Genomic DNA, 19,395 nt, shown 5'->3' with positions numbered 1-19,395 from the left:
TATTGTTTGGACTACAAGTTACCAAAACAGCTACATTCTATAATAATACCTCTTATCAAGGGCTTTTCCATCTTGCAGAGAGAAACAAAATGAGATGAATTTTTGAAGTGAACAGTCAGATTTCGGGAAGTCTAGCCATTGGTTCTTCCCTATACTCAGGATTCCGGTCCAGGAAATAAAGCTAAATTTTGTGAAATACATATACTTGAACTTGAGGGCAAATCTTTTCAGGATTGAAGGATGGACCTTCTTCGGGTCATAGAGAACCTACCATCTGTTCCTTCACTGCAACATCCTTGCTTGGCCTCTGTGTGGTCTCTGGGGTTTTTTTTGTTTGTTTGTTTGCTTGTTTTTGTTTTGCAACTTGCTCACTTACTAACCACAAGCTTCCAGCTGCTTACACTGTGAAATCTAATGAGATTACAATAAAGCAGTCCCCAGGCACAGCCGTCATTATGCAGAAAGACACAAGAGCCTCAGCTAAACACACCATAAAGGGTTTATCTTAAGATATGAATCCTTGAAAACATCAGCTCAGCGATGACAAAAAGTTCTGCCTAGAGTTCTCTGCAGGAAATATTTTTGATATTGTTTTGACTTTAGGAAAAGAAAAACAACTAGACTTTGTGGGGGTTACCTAAGTGCACAGTGAAACTGCAAATTTAGACTGAATCCTGTCCTCCAAATACAGAGTTCTTATGTGGAAACAATCTCATTTTCATTTTGCTTTCTGGGAAACCCTCCAAGGCACCGTGAACTGCCAGCTTTTTGTGACCTTCAGTTTCCTAACTGCTCCCAAGGGAAACTTGACCTTGGAACTGTGGAGAGGAGGGGAACAAGTTGGCGTGGAGCAGGGCAGAGGTTTCATTCTCTCTGTTTGCTCGTTTCCCAGAGCATATGGGTTCTCCTGCACCCTTAGAGCCTCTGAGGGCAAGGAGATGGGGACAAAAAGTGCAATGCAAATGCACATTAACCCCAATGCAAGGACACATACAAGACTGTCACATGGATGGAGACTCAGATGGCCAGCTGGGAGCAGTTCCCAGTGAAGCATTAAGAATAAGAAAACATTCGGCCACCTGCAGATGCGCAACTGATACAGGGCTCCCTGACTCCTCAGAGCATCGTAGGACCGAAATGAAGTTCATAAGGCACAAGAAAGCTTCCTGTAACGTTAGCTGGCTTCCATAGGTATCGGGGACACACCCATGACAGATTCCCGATTTGAAGAAGGACTTTCTTGGGTTTCCTATCATTTGGCAACTTCTTGACTCACAAGATACCATCTGGTCATAGAGTTAACCAAGAGAGGAACTGTGTATATCAAGAGACGCTAGGGGGGCCCTGTAGCCCCTACCTACATATACTGTCCTATAGGCATATAGCCAATGAGAGGAGAGTGGTTTCTTAGCTTTTTCCCAGCAAGAATTCCTTCCATCTCTTTCTTTGCTTATGGGCACATGGGTTGAACAAATTTGCCTTTAAGGCAGATTTTATTAAGTATCAAGTAGTATCTTCATTTCCATTACTCAATGAAAATCTAATTAGAGTAACATTACCACACTGACCTGATAGGATCTCCACCCAAAGCAAAGCGATCAACATTTGAGTAGGTCTCTGAAGCCTGAGAACAGGCCATGTAGTCAGTTGGCATTTTTAATTTCTGAAAATAGCTTGTATTGTCCCATTCCCACCATTTGTAAGTCCCATTCCCACCATTGAAGGATCCAGGGAACTGCTTGTTTGTTAGAAAAAAAAGAGAGCAAAGAATCTGGAGTCCTAAGCCTATAGGACTTGTTAGCAGAGTGATTCTGAGAGAGCAGTCATCTTTATGGAGTCTTAGGTTCCTTATCTGAAAGGATGTCGTTTTACCATGACACCCTTCTTACAGGGTTATGATGAAATTAAATAAAACCAGACTAGAAACTTTCGACATATTCAACTTTCCCAAAGAGAGAAATTTGCAGAAATAAAAAAATCTGGGTACAATAAGTGAAAAAATTTGTCTCTGCGTTACATTTAAATCAAACAAATAAACAAAACAATGTTCGCAAACCAGGAGATAGGACAATTTTCTTTTTCACAGTTTCAGAAAGGGATGGAAAAACTGATGTAAGGGCAATTGTGTATGTGTGTGTGTGTGTGTGTGTGTGTGTGTGTTTTCTTGTTACTTTCCTGGAGGAGAGGAAAACCACTGTGATGTTGAGTGTTATGCCTGTATGGGATCAAGAATGCCTGGCTGAGGGAGTCATAAATATGTGCCCTGAGGATCCAAGCTAATAATTTACAAAGGACTCCGTACTCTTTCACCCTTAGAATACAAATAGTATAGACACTGCTGAGTATTATTCCCAAAACAGAGTGCCAAAGGACATGGGTTTTGGCCAGGCAGACCCCAACTCAAATTTCACCTCATCTTACTACCTGTCCAATATACGAGAACTGAGCAAATTGCGTAAGTTTCTTATAAGGATTAGATTTTTTAAAAGGTAGATAAAAAGGCAGGAGTTCATTTCCTGCACGTCATAGGCACTGGTTAAAGGTGAAATGTTGTCATGCGTCCTCATATTTCAGCTTCAACTTTTCCTCTTTATCCTAATGTTTTAGTTAGCAAAAATAATAGCATGTGAATACAATTCTTGTGGGGTCAGCTGCATCAGGAAAGGGTACTTACTCAGCAGCCTTGGCAATGCGATCTCTATTTGTAATGCCTTTGCTATCACACGCTTAAGTATGAGGTGGGTCTGGAAAAAGAAAAAATTCTTTGTTCAAAGATATTCAGCCAACCACATTTCACGATGGCACTTCTTTATCTTGATCTTGTAAATGCTCAGGAATTGTGGCTGCTTTGGAATTTCTGCCAGACACCTAATGGAAGTTTTAGGATGTATCCAAACAAAAGCAAAATGGAGGTTGGGAGGAAAGGGAGATTTGCTGCTGTGCCTTACTGGTTCACTGCTTGAATGACAGCTGTAAGCCATTTGGACTCCAAGCTGACATGGGCCTCTTTGGGCTGCAGATACTGGGAACCTCCATATGATAGATTGTTGAAGGTTCCTCTTGCTTTAAGCCTCTTTCTGCCCAAATCCCTTGGATTTAGATGAGTAGAGATTAGCTAAGGTGAAGTGAAATTGTAATTATTAATTTTCGTTCCCAGAGAAGGACTGGAATGGTGTCATTTGTTTCCCTGGAAATAGTTCAAATGTTGTACTTAAGTTGGGGCTCATGTGTTTGAGTCTCTGGAATAGAAAGGGGAAGAGATCTAGCCTGAAAATTCCCTCGGTTTACTTAAGAAATATCCAGGACTGGGGGCACCTGGGTGGCTCAGTCGGTTGGGCGGCCGACTTCGGCTCATGTCACGATCTCACGGTCCATGAGTTGAGCCCTGCATCGGGCTCTGTGCTGACAGCTCAGAGCCTGGAGCCTCTTTAGTTTCTGTGTCTCCCTCGCTTTCTGCCCCTCCCCCACTCGCACTCTGTCTCTGTCTCTCCCTCTCAAAAATAAATAAACATTAAAAGAAAGAAAGAATGAAAGAAAGGGGGGGGGGGAAAAAAAGAAATATCCAGGACTGGAAAGACTGCAGTGACTGTCACTCCTGGGACTGGGAACACTTCCCTCTGCTCCCAGCCCATTGTTCCCTTTACTTGCTCTTGCAGAAGGTCTAGTCTAGTCCATGCTGCCATTTTGGTAATAGTGGTACCCAGCTGCCCTCGGGCATGGCACATCCAAGGGCCAGTGGAAAACCTCTGGCTTTGTTAGTCAGCCTTGCTTTCCTAGGTGACTGCCCTCTCAACACCTACACACCCACAATTTATGTTCCTGCATGTGCTTAACTCCACGACTGCCTTGGAAAAGCATTGGATAGGGAATGAGGCAGGATTTGGTAGAATCCTGGCTCAGCTTATGACTGAGTAAACATGGGCAAATTAATTAACTTCTGGGGTCAGGGCACCTGGGTGGCTCAGTCGGATGAGCGTCTGACTTCGGCCCAGGTCACGATCTCACAGTTTGTGGGTCGGGCCCCATGTCAGGCTAACTGCCCACTTTGGATCCTCTGTCCCCCTCTCTTCTGCCCCTCTCCCACATATTCTCTCTCTCTCTCAAAAATAAATAAACATTGAATTAACTTCTGAGTTCTCATTTCCTGACTTGTAAAAGGACTAACACTGTCTATCTAGTTTAGTCAATCCCGAGAATAACCTCCCCCTACCTAATATCCAATATGAATGAAACGGGAAGAAAAGCTGGATATATTCTCAAGGGCCACCAGTGTTTTGGCCTATTCCAGATGCTGCGGAGAAAGGACAGATAAGACCTATCTGTTTCTAAGGCAGCCTAAGGGATTGTGGGTAAATCTGGCCAATGCATTGGAATGCTCTGGCACACTTTCCCCAGTTCCAAACCACCTCCATCACATGCATTATCTACAAACGTTCTCTGGAAACCAGCCAGACACACACTTAACATTTTACAGAGTTAATATCTTCACAGAAATGTATCAGTTACCATAATTCTTCACCACATTCCTGGGAGTTAGCCACAGACTCAGCCCAAATCACACATGGGATTTGTGTCCAGGCCACCCTCTGCAGTGGCTTACACTCCTGCATCTAGTTAACTTCCCGAGCCACATAAAAATTCCGGCCACAAACCGCACCAAAGGGGATTCACTTCAGTTCCATAAATGATTGACAAAAATACTGTCAAACATTACCTTGTTGAATAAACTGCCCAATCCCTCTCCTAAAGGGAGTTCAGAAAAATAGGGCTTCTCTTTCACCATACTTCTAAAAGTGGAAGAGCTAGGAACCATTGCACAGACCTGACAAGTATATGGGTAACAATATGACAACATTTCTGGAGGGGTTGTATTCCGATCTAAATGTTTATTTAAAATAACACATTTTTGGAATGTGTAGACTTGAAAGAAAAATTCCATGTTTTTTGGTGATTACTTAATAATCTTATCCCCCCTCAAGAATCACTCGCTAACTTGTTCTATAGTCAATTTTTTCTCTCTAGACCTCCAGAAGTAAGGGAAGCTTCTTCAAAATCACAAGCTCTTATGCCTGAGGTGACATCAGGTATTCAGTTTGTTCATGAGTCTCGTTCGTGTTCATTTATTGTTGAGCTAGGAAGGAGCCTGTGGCATTTACTACTCTGTGTAGGATAAAAATGTCTCTGGTCAGCTATCACTGCAGAGAACAGTTATCTTCTACATTGCCTTGTGTCTCTTCTATAGAGATAGGCATGGGCTTTAGCGGTCTTCTGTCAAAGTTAGGAAACAGCCTTTCGTCAGTAAATGATTGACCTGGCCAGCCTGGGTGATAAGCTTAGGTAAACAGACTTGATTCTGCTCCAGCAATTTGAAGACTTTTAACTCCTTAGGTTCCAGAGCCGAATAATGCACATGGCTTTCTGGGAAATCCTATCGCTCGAGTTCGAAAGCTTTTTGCATAGACAGTGTGTTCCTCAGATTTATAATGCAAACTGTCCTGGTATATCTTGAAAGTGGAAAGAACTTATGCCAGCAAAATCTGGAACAAAACCATGTTTGAAGAGTCATAACTAATGGAAGAATTTCATGAAATCACAAATACAATTTTTATGACGAAAGATAGAAAACTTTCTAAACCTTTGAAATATGTAGAGGAAACACAACAATTTTCAAAAGGGAAAGAAGATGGAAGAAAAATACAACCCACTTTGCAGAACACGTTGGTGGACGAATGATTGAATTCTCTCAACATGCACCCACAACTAACACATCTCCTTCAGTAGACCATCATCAGAGACTCTCTGGCTACAAGGCTGGGCAAAATGCCTGTTTTGTGATCTTGAGAGAAAGGCCCATGACCAGACAGATTGCCTACCTTGATTGCTGCTTTTGGAATCTGGACTCTTCTCTCAACTTCCTTCCTGACTCAGCAGTGGTGTCCCACGACTGTTCCAATCCTGGCCGAAGAGTTTGGGACGATGGTAAGAAGCATCAACACAGGATTTCACTTTTTCTCAAGCATAAAATCAAGGTGTTCCCCTCCATTTCCTTTCCCGCTTTCACTGGCCTCTGTGGACAGTGGTCACGAGCTGCAACTTGCTTGCAAGCAGGTATGTTGACAGATGTGAAGGAGGGAACCTGTGCTGGTTTCAGCTGCCTGGTCTGGCCAATCACTACAGACCAGTCCAGGCTCTCAGTCCTGCTCAAGCCCAACCAGCGATCTGGATGACAGAATCAGATAGCAGCACTGCAGGGGAAGAAAGCAGATTTGTTAGCTATTGACTATCCAGAAAAGCAGTGATCTTTCAACAGGATCTGTGAAGTAGACAGGTATATATAGGAGAAAAATACCTTTTATTTCACTTCTTTTTCCTGTAGCAATCTCAGAATGCAATTTCAAAGTCATTTTAACAAATCTCTCATTTAATAGAATTTCTTCTATTGAATTCCTGTCTGGTGAGAATCATTTGGAAATTCCTTGAACAATTACTTGAACCTTGAAATTTTATAGATGAGGGAACAGAAGCTCAAAGGGGTAATAGTCATGCAATGAGTAGGTGCTTAAATCAGGATTCGAACTCACTATTCTAAAACCAGTACCAATGTCCAATGTCCATACACTTTCCATAGTACTCTGTGGTAGACTGAAGAGGCCCCAAAAATGTCTATGTCTGAATTCTTAGAACCTGTGAATATGTCACCTTTCGTGGTAAAAGGGACTCTGTATATGGATCAAGTTAAGAATTTGGAGATGGAGATTGATTATCTTGGGTTGTCCATGTGGGCCCAGTATATCACAGGGTGCCTCAGAAGATGCTAGGATCAAAGGAGATGTGGTGACAGGAGTGGAGTCAGAGAGAGATTGAAGATGCCATGCTACTGGCTTTGAAGAAGTCAGGAAGGGCCCCTGGCCAAAGAAGGTGGCTTTTAGAAGCTGAAAAGGCAAGGAAATGAGTTTTCTTCTAGAACCTCCAGAAAGAACATTGCCCTGCTGGCCCATTTTAGACTTCTGACTGTAGAACTGAAAGGCAATACATTTGTATTGTGTTACTGTAAGCCACTGAGCTTGTGATGACTTATAGCAACAATAGAAAACTGGGAGAACCAGAAATATTCTGCCTGATGGTGAGCTCTACCTTCTCGAAACAACTCACGGGTCTAGTTCCTCTTTGAACATCAGGCACTCAGGGGGACAGTTGCAAATGATGGGGAAGGACCCTGGGAGGAGACTCAGAGACCAGTTCCAGCACTGCCTTAGACCAGTCATTTATCTCTGGCTTTTAGTTTTCTCTCTTGTAATATTAGCACCTGGACAAATGTTCTTTGGTCCCTTTTACGTCTAAATTCATAAGATTCTCGGTTAAGCGTCCAACTGTGGCTCAGGTCATGATCTCATGGTTCGTGGTTTTGAGCCCCACATCAGTCTCTGTGCTGACAGCGTGGAGCCTGGAGTCTGTTTCAGGTCCTGTGTTTCCCTCTTTCTCTCTGTCTCTCCCTCACTTGTGTTCTCTTTCTCTCTCTCAAAAATAGGTAAACTTAAAAAAATTTAAAAAAATTAAATCATAAGATTCTAATATCTCAGTCATACAACAATTCAAAAATAATTGAAGATATCCCCATCATGTTTCTCTTAGTCTTTTTTAGTTTATTTTTTGTAATTTTATTTATTATGAGAGAGAGAGCAAGGGAGGCTCAGAGAGGTAGAGAGAATGAATCCCAAGTGTGGGGCTGGAACTCTTGAATTGTGAGATTATCACCTGAGCTGATATCAAGAGTCAGATGCTTAACTGATTGAGCCACCCAGGCTCCCCTTTCTCAGTCTTTTCTAAACACAACATCCCCAGTTCTCATGTGACACCACTTCTAGACCCTTCACCCTCCTAGCTTTCTCTGAAAAGGCTCCAATCTGTCCACCTCCTTCTGAAATGTGTTGTTTGGACTCATGTGGGATACCCAGCTATGCCTCCATATCTGCTCCTGTGCCTGGTTTCTTCCATCTTCCGCTGCCCTCTCTTGCTAGAGCCCATCTGACTCTCATTCTTTAGGGTCTTTTGGACTTTCTTAGTCTTTCCTTTTTATCTTCTTTTATCCAACCTTACCTCTTGAAAGAGAGCATCCATAATCAACAAATTCATATGTCTTAATTTAGTTCATTTTTTAAATAGGAAAGACCAAAATCTTCTAGAGCTAGCCTATGTCAGCCATCTTTGCTTGCTTAACAACCTTGAAATGATAGTTAATTCTCACAAATATTTGAAAGACAGCAGTATGTAAATTTCTTAGAATCATAGATTCCTTTGAGAGTCTGATGAGAGCTATGGATTCTCTATTAGAAAGGTGTGCTCATAGTTCATAGTTTCAAATTATTTTTTACTTTTTTGAGAAAGAGAGAGAGAGAGCAGAGGGGGAAGAGGGGCAGGGGTGCGTGGGGAGAGAGAAAGAGATAGAGATGAGAGAGAGAGAGAGAGAGAGAGAGAGAGAGAATCCCAAGCAGGCTCCATGCCCCACGTGGAACCCAATGTGGGGCCCAATCCCATGACTGTGAGATCATGACCTCAGCTGAAATCAAGAGTAGGACACTCAACTGACTGAACCACCCAGGCGCTCCAGTTCCAAAATTTTGTATGTCATGTCAGGGCATTCTGGCACCAATGAAATAGACCACTGAACCCTCTGATGTGTGGCAGGTTAGTTCTAAACCTGCAAGGTTGTTGGGGAAGGGGGGAACTTTTGCAAAAGGCAGTCTAATGTCTTCTTCCAGATCCATTTATACTTCATGGAGGCCTACAAATGAGACTCCTGGGCCCAGATTGAGCAAACACCCATTAAGCGTCAAAGCAGGAAAGTCTTTAGGCCACAAAGCAGAGAGGTTAAACAAAGAATAGCTTTCGGTGGCCTTCTTTTGCAATAAGAGCTCTGCTTCTTAGGGCCTTTCTCCACAGGATAAGTCCCATTCTTTAGACACCAGGCCCCTTAGATTAAAGCCATCTGCTTGCCTAAGCTTCTCTCAGTTGCATGATGCTACTGGACAGAGACTGACAATTCTGTGTCCCCTTTCCCCACCCATGCTTTCCAAAAACACTGCCCAGCTGTGCAAACACCCTGGTCTGACTAGCACTTTTGTTTAACTGGCACTTGCCCAGGCCATCCGGGGTGAGGTTTGAGGCACATGGGCTTTGGACACTGTTCCTCCCTTGCAACCTTCTACCCTCTCTGAGAATGAAAGGTTTCAAGTCTTAAAGATAATAACAATCCTGCAGTCACAGTGAGCAGATTTGCAGAGGGATAAACAAAAAAACATACTGCTGATCAAGAATTCCTTTGGGGAGAAAAAAAAAAAACAACAAAAATCCAGAACATTCAGGCATTCTAACCTCAGGGATTCACAGAAGAGGACTCACTTTCCAAGTCAAAGAAGCAGGGTCTGGTCTCTGCATTGCATGCATCTCCAGCGCAGCCATCCGTAGGACTAAGTGACTCGGGCACCTTTCTCCTGCCACACTGGATGGCACGGAGAGAGGGCATGGACTGGGCACAGACTTCTACAGGAGACATTGAGAGTCTCCTTATGAAAGAAGAGGTGGTTTTCTAGCTCAAATAGCACTCTGTTTATATACTTATTTAGTTAAGGATGTTTGAAAAGAGCATGGCCAAACCCAATTCTTGACAAAAGCGTGCAGTGGAATCAACTATGGTGGTTTTCGGCCTGGAAAGGATCATAAACAAAGGCCATTCCCATAGCTTCACAGTGGAATTTTTTTTAAAAACTTAAGGAAATTTTATATCACTGTTGAAAAACCCAGTATCACTTGCCATAGAGAGAAGGTAACCATAAAAGAAAGAAAATGCACACAAAATTATATTAAATGCTAGCTGGATATTACTGGCCTTTGGGGGGTTGTTGTTTTTGCTAGAAAAACAAGGGTTAGAGAGTTTTCGTCACTGAGACTTTCCTCTCCACTAATCAGGATGATTAAGTGATTGATGATATAAATTCTATTCAAAGCTATGGCCATCGTCCCCCTCACATCATCTGGCACACCACCAGTGGTCGGAACCCTACTCACTCTCAGAGCAGTGCACAGATGGTCCAGTGATTGTGCAACTTTCTCTTTCACTTTCTGAATTTATCTGCTTTCCTTCTTATTAATTAGCTCCTGCTAAGTCATTAGCAATAAACACAAGAGTTAGTAGTCAACCATGTTGAAGGGATTGTGCCAGGTACTCTTTGGAGGGGGTGGGTGCAAAGTCACCACCCCCAATACTAAGACTAACTACTCTTGAGAGTTTACTGTGTGCCAGGCTCTGTGCTGAAATGTTTTCTGTATAGTGTCTTATGTAGACTTCTCAAAAACCCATCAGAGCAGGTATTAGTAGTCCTATATCCTGTATATTTAGAGATGTTAGTTTTGTTTAGAGTTATACAGTCGGGATGTGATAGAGCCGGGATAGAAACACAGGGCTATGCGTCTCTGAAATGCCTGTTGCCCCAGCTCCTGTACTCAATAGAATGTTCATAAGCTAGTTGTACTATGAAAAATTAATTTGTACATAATATACGTGCTCCATTTTCAGAGAGGCAATGTTTCAACCCAAGTGTGGGTTCAGAAATTGAGGCAGTAGTCTTTGCAAATACACCATGTGGATGTTGGGACTCAGACCTATCTCCATCATGCCATTTTCTACTAAAAGCCAATGGGGATGACTGAAAGTGGTGCTTATGAAAGCCCATCAGAAGACCATATGGTAGGGGTGCCTGGGTGGCTCAGTCGGTTAAGCGTCCGACTTCGGCTCAGGTCATGATCTCACGGTCCGTGAGTTGGAGCCCCATGTCGGGCTCTGTGCTGACAGCTCAGAGCCTGGAGCCTGCTTCGGATTCTGTGTCTCCCTCTCTCTCTGACCCTCCCCCATTCATGCTCTGTCTCAAAAATAAATAAACATTAAAAAAAATTTAAAAAAAAAGACCATATGGTAGATTTACTAACCGTGACTAAAAGTACAGGTGAAAAATCTATGATGTGTTCTTCGATTGCTATGTTAACTTGAACAGAAATAGAATCGTCTAATTTGCTGCTGTAACATTCAACTATGTGAAATGAATGATTACTTAGAATTAACTTCATCTCTGCTAAATTCATACACAGGTGTTTCACCAGAGCCCGTTATTTTTGCAGGGCATAGGGCAAAAAGAGAAAGTCACTGAAATTAAGTGGGCTCAGACATTCTACTAAAAAGAATTAGGAATGAAGAAAATATTGGAATCTTCCTTGCCGACAGATTGGACGCCCACTCTAATCTCTGCATTGTTTTATCTCGGTGCTTGGCAATCACTCAGAGTAACATGGGCTCGCCATGGTGGTCAGGTGAGAATAAGGATGCAGGACCTGGCCCAAGCCTAGCAGAAATGGTTGAAGTGCTGAGGGCAAAGCTTAGAAAAGGATGGGTGACAAGATTGGGTGCACATTTCGTGCACGGCTCATCTTGGGGACTGCAGGTGTGGTCAGCGGATTCCAATATGTCTTCATCCAAAGTCGTATACTAAGATATTTGATTGACAGTGGGTCTATAACCTTTAAAAAAAAAAAGATCAGAAGTGGGCCAACAATAAAATGTACAGAGAAACAAGGAAACATGCCTGCTAAAGCTTTATATTTATTATTAGGTTTAAGCCTATTTAGGTCGTTCAAATAAAATACAAGAAAAGACATAATGTCATCATACCTATTAAATTGTTTTTTCACAGTTAAAATGAGGTAATCTGGCTTTACAATGTTTTAGGTTGAATTAAGCAGAATAATCCAGGTTACAAGAAAGAAGGAGAGATATATTTGAACAATTATTTCCTCGGAGGGAAGAAGCCAAGTGAAACGTGTGTGAATAAGATAATTAAGCCACAAAATACATTTCAGAGTACCAAGCAGCATATAAGTTAAGTGCCAAACTTAACTCTAACCTTAAAATTGGTACAATTTACTATTCTGATTTTATTATTTTTTGTTACTTAGCAAACAGCATGCACTGTAATATAAAACAAGCATAGAGGACAAACAGAATATCTAACAGAGTATTTATCAGATTCACATATCATATCTGAATTGACCAAGACTTATTTTCACTATGACAACCTCTGTATTTTCTAATTGCTGATCGGCGAGGTTAAGTATAACAGTTGGCATATACACAATACAAACACTGCCCACACAGTCTGTATGTGACGCTTATTAACATAGGGGTGCAAACTAGTAAGTATAATAGCAGCAAGGTACCGCCGTGCCTAGAATATGTTCTAAGATTAATCATGTTGATACTACAGATTCATGACTGAAGTGCTACTAGTGCTATAAAGCAATAACATATGTTAAACTGCAAATATACAAAGCAACGGAAGGCCTATCTGACTTCAAAGTGCTGTGCTTCTCATTGGGCTCCAAGCTTGTGAGCATGCCCCTGCGATTTGAATGAAGTATTGGCCCCGAGTTCTGGGCCCCAACCAGATTGTGTGTGTGTGTGCGTGTGTGTGCACGCACGCGTGCACACGCACGCACACATGTGTGTGTCGGGGTCAGAATTACGCATTTGGGACCAGTAAGGAGCAATAAAAACCACTGTGACAGGAGTGGGCTTGGGCCTCATTGAATGTGTGTGTCTATTTGGATGAATTTCACCGGTATTCTGTTATTAACAGTAATCAGCAGATGATCAATGATGGCCAAGAGGAGAGGAGAGAGTGGTATTCTGTGCAGATCAGAAGGAATGAGAAGGAAAATGCCTCTAGACTATTGAGGTTATCTCAAGATTGTGGGATTGGATTCCCAGCAAAGAGAAGAAAAATATTTTATCCAAACTATGTGGCTTAGAAAGGAGTTTGAAAAGTACTAAGAATAAGTGTCGTTGGAGAAAAAACCAGAACACGGTATCCACTGCAGGATAGAAAGAGTTATCTTAGAATATTTTCTGAGCATTTAAGACTGTGCTATTTCAACACCACCAATAGCAGTTTGTAGTGTGTTCTTCCAGGTTAAGGGCCAGTTCAGCAATATAGTACCTTTTGTGTCACTATTTCTCCTAGGAAGCTGGGGAAGCCAGAAGGTAAGAAGATAGTAAGTCTCTTGGAAGAGTAAAGAGCTGTTCATTACCATTTGGAGTTAGGGTGACGTTTCCAGCTAAATCACTTATCACCTAATCAATTCACTCCTGTGTGTCCCAAGGCAACATTTCTGAGTGACAAAGCCATGATGGCAAACACTAGGAAGCAGTCTGAGGCCGAGGGCCGAGGACTACTGCAAAGTTAGTGGAATTGAGAGGGACAACCATGCTCTATGCCACACAGAACAAACTTCCTGTTCGTATGGACATTTGACGTGATCAATTTCTGTGCACTTCCTTTTGGCATAACATGACTGCTTAGCATGCATTTAGGAAAGCCCCTCTTGGGAACTCAAGTGCGTCGGCAGATTTCATTCAGCTCTATTCATCTCACTATACGGATCACTACGGTGCCACTGTTGCACCAGCTGTCGTCCTAGACCACACTTTTGAGAAATGAACCCAAAAAGCATTTCTTCACACACGCCACACGAGGAAGAATTACCATAACTGCACACCTCGCTCCCTGAGTATAAGGCATTTAATTTAATCATAAGGGACCTGACATTTTGGGGAGCTAGTTGACCAAGGTTTGCAGAACATCACTAAGGTACCCGAAAACATCTTTATTCCAGACTAAGGAACCGAGGTGGATTTAGCACAGGGTTGCTTACTTGCCCAGCCACGAGAGGGAAGTCTCATGGCTGTGCCCCACTCATTAGGCTGTTCCATTTCCCAGAACCTAACAATAAAAATCTGCAGTCAGCCAATAAAGAACATTCCAAAAACTTCAACTGGGCCATGAATTCATTTTGTAAGACGGCCTGAATTTGTGTAGCCCTACTGCGTCCACAAAAAGAAATCGTTTCATTTCCGTTGTAATTTCTTCTGTTTCTCCACCTTTAGCTTAGCACTAAGCTTTCTCGCCAGGTTGTAATGATGTCTCTTTGGGGAGCACTTTCTTATGGGAGGATTCAGAAAAACAGAAACAGAAAATCCTGACACACCATAAAACTGCATTTAATTCTAGAAGGCTCCACTTCATTGTCTTCTTGAACAGAAACATAACCTTTGTGATGTGAATATGAGGTCATGAAAGGAGAGCCAGGATTCTTAACCTTGGTCATGACCTGGGCTCAGATCTTGTGCTTTTGAGTCTATATAAAAATCCTGGGTTTGGACTGTGGCTCAACTATTTTCAAGAATTCAGGGGTCTGGTCTCAGTGTTAAGGAAAATAAATTACTAGAGAGTCTAATACAGCATATATATCATTTTTGGGGGGGCATGACACCCTTAGGTCTGTCAATAATTTAAAAATTAATCCTCAATAATTTATCATTCCCTTCCATCAATTCCATCTTGACTTCTCTCTCCAACCCTAAGGATATCTTTTCTGCCCATGAAACCGCAGTGGTATCTCTAATAGGCTCCAAGTTCAAGCCTTTAAACATTGCTCCAATCTAACTGAAACCTGTGATTGTCCCCTTTGCCACAAAGCCATGGAAATGTGGCAAATGGTCTAGGGAGTTCATGAAAAGGCATTTGGAGTTACCATTTCAGGATGAGTATGGCCTACATTTCAGAATAACTATGGCCCCAAATCCTATGAAACTAAAGCCCTCTTTGGCTCAATCAAGTAGCTTTTTTGTTGATCTTGAAGTTAATTCTGAGTAAGTATGGTAGGCTCGTTTGATCTCGTGAGAGTGAATGATGCGGTTGGGTCAACCATTTTTATTGTTGGCAGTTGTAGAATGAGTCATAGAACTAAAGTCTCCTCTCCCTCTGTCCCATCACTGAGTCTTCTGCTTGGCCTCATGTCCAAGAGCAGAATGCATATATCCTTTGTATTATATCGAACAACTTTTTCCTGGAGCAGAGATTCTGCCAAGTCAAGGTGTTTATCAAGGGCGAACTGCCAATAATCCTCCTATCTCCCAGAACTCCTGTGTAGAATTTCAAAATGCAAGCCAGGCTGGCAACCTAAAACAGTATGAAGGAGTGAACACCTGCATTTGCCACATAGAGTAGGACTGCATGCACACGACGTTGGGACCATTTTCTGTGCTTCTGTGTCACGCTTGATGTCTTTCCTCTTACTATGCAAACACTGAGGTGCACTTCAGTGTTACAACCCAAGTGAAGTCCAGTTATGTATCTTAAGACGAAAGGAACAAAAATCAAGTAAACATTTCACTGAACAGTCAGCAGCCCTTGGGTGCACTGGCATCCTCTGTAGACACCCTGCCAACACACCTGGCCTCGTAGCACCAAGCACCTGGACAAAGCTGAGGCTCAAATAAAACAGAGCAGAATAATTCTCCTCTTGCCTCCTGATCTCTTTGCCAAGTAACAAAGGGTTAAAAGAGGGGAAATGACCTAGTCTCTAGCAATTGACCAAGAGTTAAAAAGAAGACCAACTGAAACAATGAGACCACAAATAAAACCCTGAGGGGTGGCCAGGAATTTCAGAGCTTGTCACTGGGGTTTAATATTAGAATTGAAGAAAAATTGAGAAAGTGAGGGCACTTCCTTTCTTACCCCTTGCCAGAGAAGGCCCCCAAAATTTGATGATACAATCCCAGGAACCTCTTTGGAGAGGGGGCTCAAATGCAAGAACAGGAAAAGTTAGACCAGATTTTCCCAGAGGCATTTGTGTTGTGGCCCTCCCCAAACTGCAGAAGCTGGAGGTCAGGGATTAAATTATTTTACAGACAGTAGAGGCTGGAAGACCAAGATTTGGGGGTGTGCTTTTGGTAGCTCACCCCGGATACCCGCCATTGCAGGAGACATGTAAGATCCAGCTGTGAGCATGGAAGAATAGAAGTGGGAAGCTCCCGGGGGGGTGGCCTAACGGTCTTCACACATACACACATCCATCCAGGATTCCACGTTTATCTTTCCTCCTTAAGAATCCAGACGCTGACATTTCCTTAGGGATCCTCAGACAGTCCTGAGGAGCCTCAGTATGTACACACTCCATGCCCAGTTTTCTTTCCAGCTCCTTCCTTTTCAACCTTCTACTGGAGAGTCTTCCTCAAGAACTGAGAGTTCTTCATGACCCATTGTATCTTCTGACCCAGTGCGTGGCCTGGCAGTGGCTTCTCAAGTCTGGACCACACCCACGCATGAACACTGTCCCAGCATGACTGGGGGAGCTGGGAATATCTGTAGCTGAGTCAGAGGTCACTCACAGTGCTGAAATGCACGGTCCTACTGAAGGGAGAAAGATCAGGGCGGCATCGGGCCTGGGTGAAAAGAGTTCGGGAAGCTCCTTTGTGAGTGCTTTTGAGGTAAGAAGCACTGAAGATACTTAATCTATAAATAAATAAGTGGATAAATAAATAAATAAATAAAACACAAGAGGACTCTTTATAGATAAGTACCTCTTACCAATTAAAAAAAATCCCCCCTTGAGTTTCAAAGCCCTCATGCAGTGGTGATTAGCAGGCTCAGAACAACCTGCAAAAAGGAGAACAATCAAGACACAAACTGGAAAAGTTCCCACACTGGGTATTTCTCACTTGATGACCCACAAGCCATCCTAAATGTCCCCGAGGTAGTCTTGTTTTCAAGGAGTTACAGAACAGCTCCCAACCCACTTGGAGCTTCCTCCTTAAATCCATTGCACTTTCCCATGCTTCCTGTGTCTGCCTCCCCGGTGTCACAGACAAGGCGCCTTCCATTAGCGTTGTGTCTCACAGCACAGACCGAGTCCTAGGCAGACGACAAGGAAATGCGATTCCAAGATCTGGCTTGAAGATCCCACTCTTCAAAAAGGACTTTGCCAAAATGATGCAGGAGTTTACCTGGCAGCCATTTTGGGGAAAGCTACAGATTTAAACCAAAGAAATCGGGCGTGCAGCAAACATGCATGTCTATCTCCGTTGGACCCCACACTGAAAGGATCTTCCACCACTGTTCCTTTCACTTTTAAGAAGGGGCCAATAGAAATAGAAAGGGATCAATGTTTTAAAACTGGGAAACACATTTCTGATACCAAAGGCAGTACGTACTGTTTATCTAAAGAACGAAGGTGACCAGTTCCCAAGCATAAGCTATGGAAGAACAGATTATGGCTGGTACAGCCTGGTGATAAAGAAGTCTTACTCTCTCAGGGAAGAAGTGGTGACATTCAACATGCCAGAGAGAGCTGGTGCTTGGCCCTTTTTCCCCTCAAAGCCTCGGGTTGATGTTAGGGCCACCCCATAGGGTCATCCACACCTGCAATGAGCCATTACTTTGACTAAGGATGCCTTTCTGATTCATCTCCTCACAGGCTCAAATACAACATCCTGGAAGAAAACAGGAAACTGGGCCAATTAGGGGACACTCAATGGAACCTGGAGACTCCATTTCCATATTACATCCAACATCATGAGCCACTGGGGAGACCTTGACCTTGATCACATGAGATATGCTTCTTCCCTTGGACTTAAGTTTTAGTCTCATTTGGGAAAAATGCAATTAAAATCTCTGTAGTTTAATCCAAATGGCCCTATGAAGAAGGGAAAACACCCTCCTCCTCCTACTTCCCCATCACTGCCCAGGGACCATCCTAACAGGAAACCCTTCAGAACTCTGGCCTGGATCAACAAAGTCAACAATAAGTTAAATAAATTAAAAAAAAAATCAAATCAGCATTTAGCCAAAGCTCTATCCTCCTGTAGGAGGTCGTTCAATTCAATGACAGTAGTGGCAAAGTCCACCAGGTCCACGAAGTCCGATGTGATGATGTTGACACCCATGGCTCCGGGCTTCTGGGTTTTCACCCAGTCCAGGATGGCAGGAAGATTCCTGCACAGAAGAGAGAGCAGGGAGCAGAGTTTAAAAGGACTCTTTCAGAAACAGAAATAAGACGTTTCCATTAATGTAACAAAAGTATGTCAATAAAAGCACAAGCCCCCAGAAGTCCATCTGTTTAAGCTTTATATCTCTTTGAGGGATGGAGTGATGTCAACTCCAACAGAGAATTGTACTTTCAAGGTTTCTGCGCTGGAAGACAAGATTATTTGCCGCAAGCACCAAAGAGACAGCCATGTCAATGGGACCTTGAAAGACTAAGATCAAGACCTAATTCTTGGTAGGCTCTTTATTTTTAACATGAAAAATTTCAAAAATATTGATTGCAACACTGAAAGAAATTTATAGTAAGTGCAACCACCATCTAGCTTCCAGCCCTAACATTTTACAGCACTTGCCACATAACCGTCCATCGACCCACCACTCTATCCTTCTTCCATCAAAACATCTTACATTTTTGACAAGTTCCAACTGCACACATCTACACACATGCCCTAATGCCTCAGTATGCATCTCATTAAGGAGGATTCAATATTTGTTTTAATTTGTTTCTCTTTTGACATAAACTTGCATCCAATAAAATGCACAAATCTTACATGTAACCTAGTTGAGTTGTGACAAATGTAAACACATAATACCCCGTGTCAAGGTACACAAAGAACATTGCCAGCACGCCAGAAGGTTCCTGCATGTACCTTCCTCATCAATCCCTGTCCACATCCTCCCAGAGGCAACAGTTGTCATAACTTTTGTCCTACCATTGATTAAATTTGCCTGTTCTAGAACTTCATGCAAGTTCATGCACTCTGTATTTTTTGTGTGAGGTTCTTTGACTAAGCATTCTGGTTTTGGATTCATCTGTGTTGCTATATACGCCAGTAGTCTGTTCTCCTTTTTAATCACTGCAGTATTCCACTGCATGAATACAGTAGGTTGTTTATCCATTTTCTTATTGATGAATAAACGGGAAGCTACTTGTTTTTAGATACTGTGGATAAAACTGTTATGAATGTTCTTATCTAAGTCTTTTTGTGAACATTTATTTTCATTTCTTTTGGATAAGTACCAACACCTGAAATTGCTTTATTATACGGGAGGTTTACATTTAGTTTTATAAGAAACTTCCAGATCTTTCCCCAAAGAGGTCGTTCCATTATATATTCCCAGCAACAACATATGAGACTTCCGGTTGCTTCAGAGCCTCACCAACATTGGCACGATTAGTCTTTTTAATTTTAGCTATTCTAGTGGGTATGTAAAGATATATGACAGTGTTTCAGTTTGCATTCTTTTGATGAAGAATGAGGCTGAGCAGTTTGTAATGTGCTTATTGGCCATTTGTATGTCTGCTTTTTGAAGTTCTTGTTCAATTCTTCTACCTATTCTTTTTTTTCTTTTTTCTTTTAATTGTTGAGCTGTAGAAGTTATTTATATATTCTAGATGCTAGTATTTTCTCAGATATGCTTTTTGATATTTTATCCTTGCCCATATGTTGCCTATTACTTTTCT

At 42.3% G+C, this 19,395-nt stretch overlaps 2 protein-coding genes across 4 annotated transcripts in view; both read right to left on the bottom strand.

Moving 5' to 3' along the window:
- PHLDB2 (pleckstrin homology like domain family B member 2) overlaps nucleotides 1-6,097 on the bottom strand; it is a 234,842-nt gene extending 228,745 nt beyond the window's left edge. The window contains exon 1 of the mRNA XM_043594101.1: nucleotides 5,874-6,097. The gene's annotated coding sequence lies outside the window, so the exon portion shown is untranslated. The remainder of the gene's footprint in view (nucleotides 1-5,873) is intronic.
- A 5,533-nt stretch (nucleotides 6,098-11,630) lies between these two features.
- Nucleotides 11,631-19,395, bottom strand: part of PLCXD2 (phosphatidylinositol specific phospholipase C X domain containing 2) — a 50,803-nt gene continuing 43,038 nt past the window's right edge. For all 3 annotated transcript variants that reach the window (XM_043594155.1, XM_043594157.1, XM_043594156.1), the window contains one exon: nucleotides 11,631-17,879. In XM_043594155.1, the coding sequence (XP_043450090.1) occupies nucleotides 17,720-17,879 (160 nt within the window). In that variant the 3' untranslated portion in view covers nucleotides 11,631-17,719. The remainder of the gene's footprint in view (nucleotides 17,880-19,395) is intronic.

Source organism: Prionailurus bengalensis, chromosome C2, assembly GCF_016509475.1.
Source record: "Prionailurus bengalensis isolate Pbe53 chromosome C2, Fcat_Pben_1.1_paternal_pri, whole genome shotgun sequence".
Taxonomy (NCBI): Eukaryota; Metazoa; Chordata; class Mammalia; order Carnivora; family Felidae; genus Prionailurus; species Prionailurus bengalensis.
Note: the sequence above shows the minus strand (reverse complement) of the source record. Positions and strands in the feature narration are given on the sequence as shown.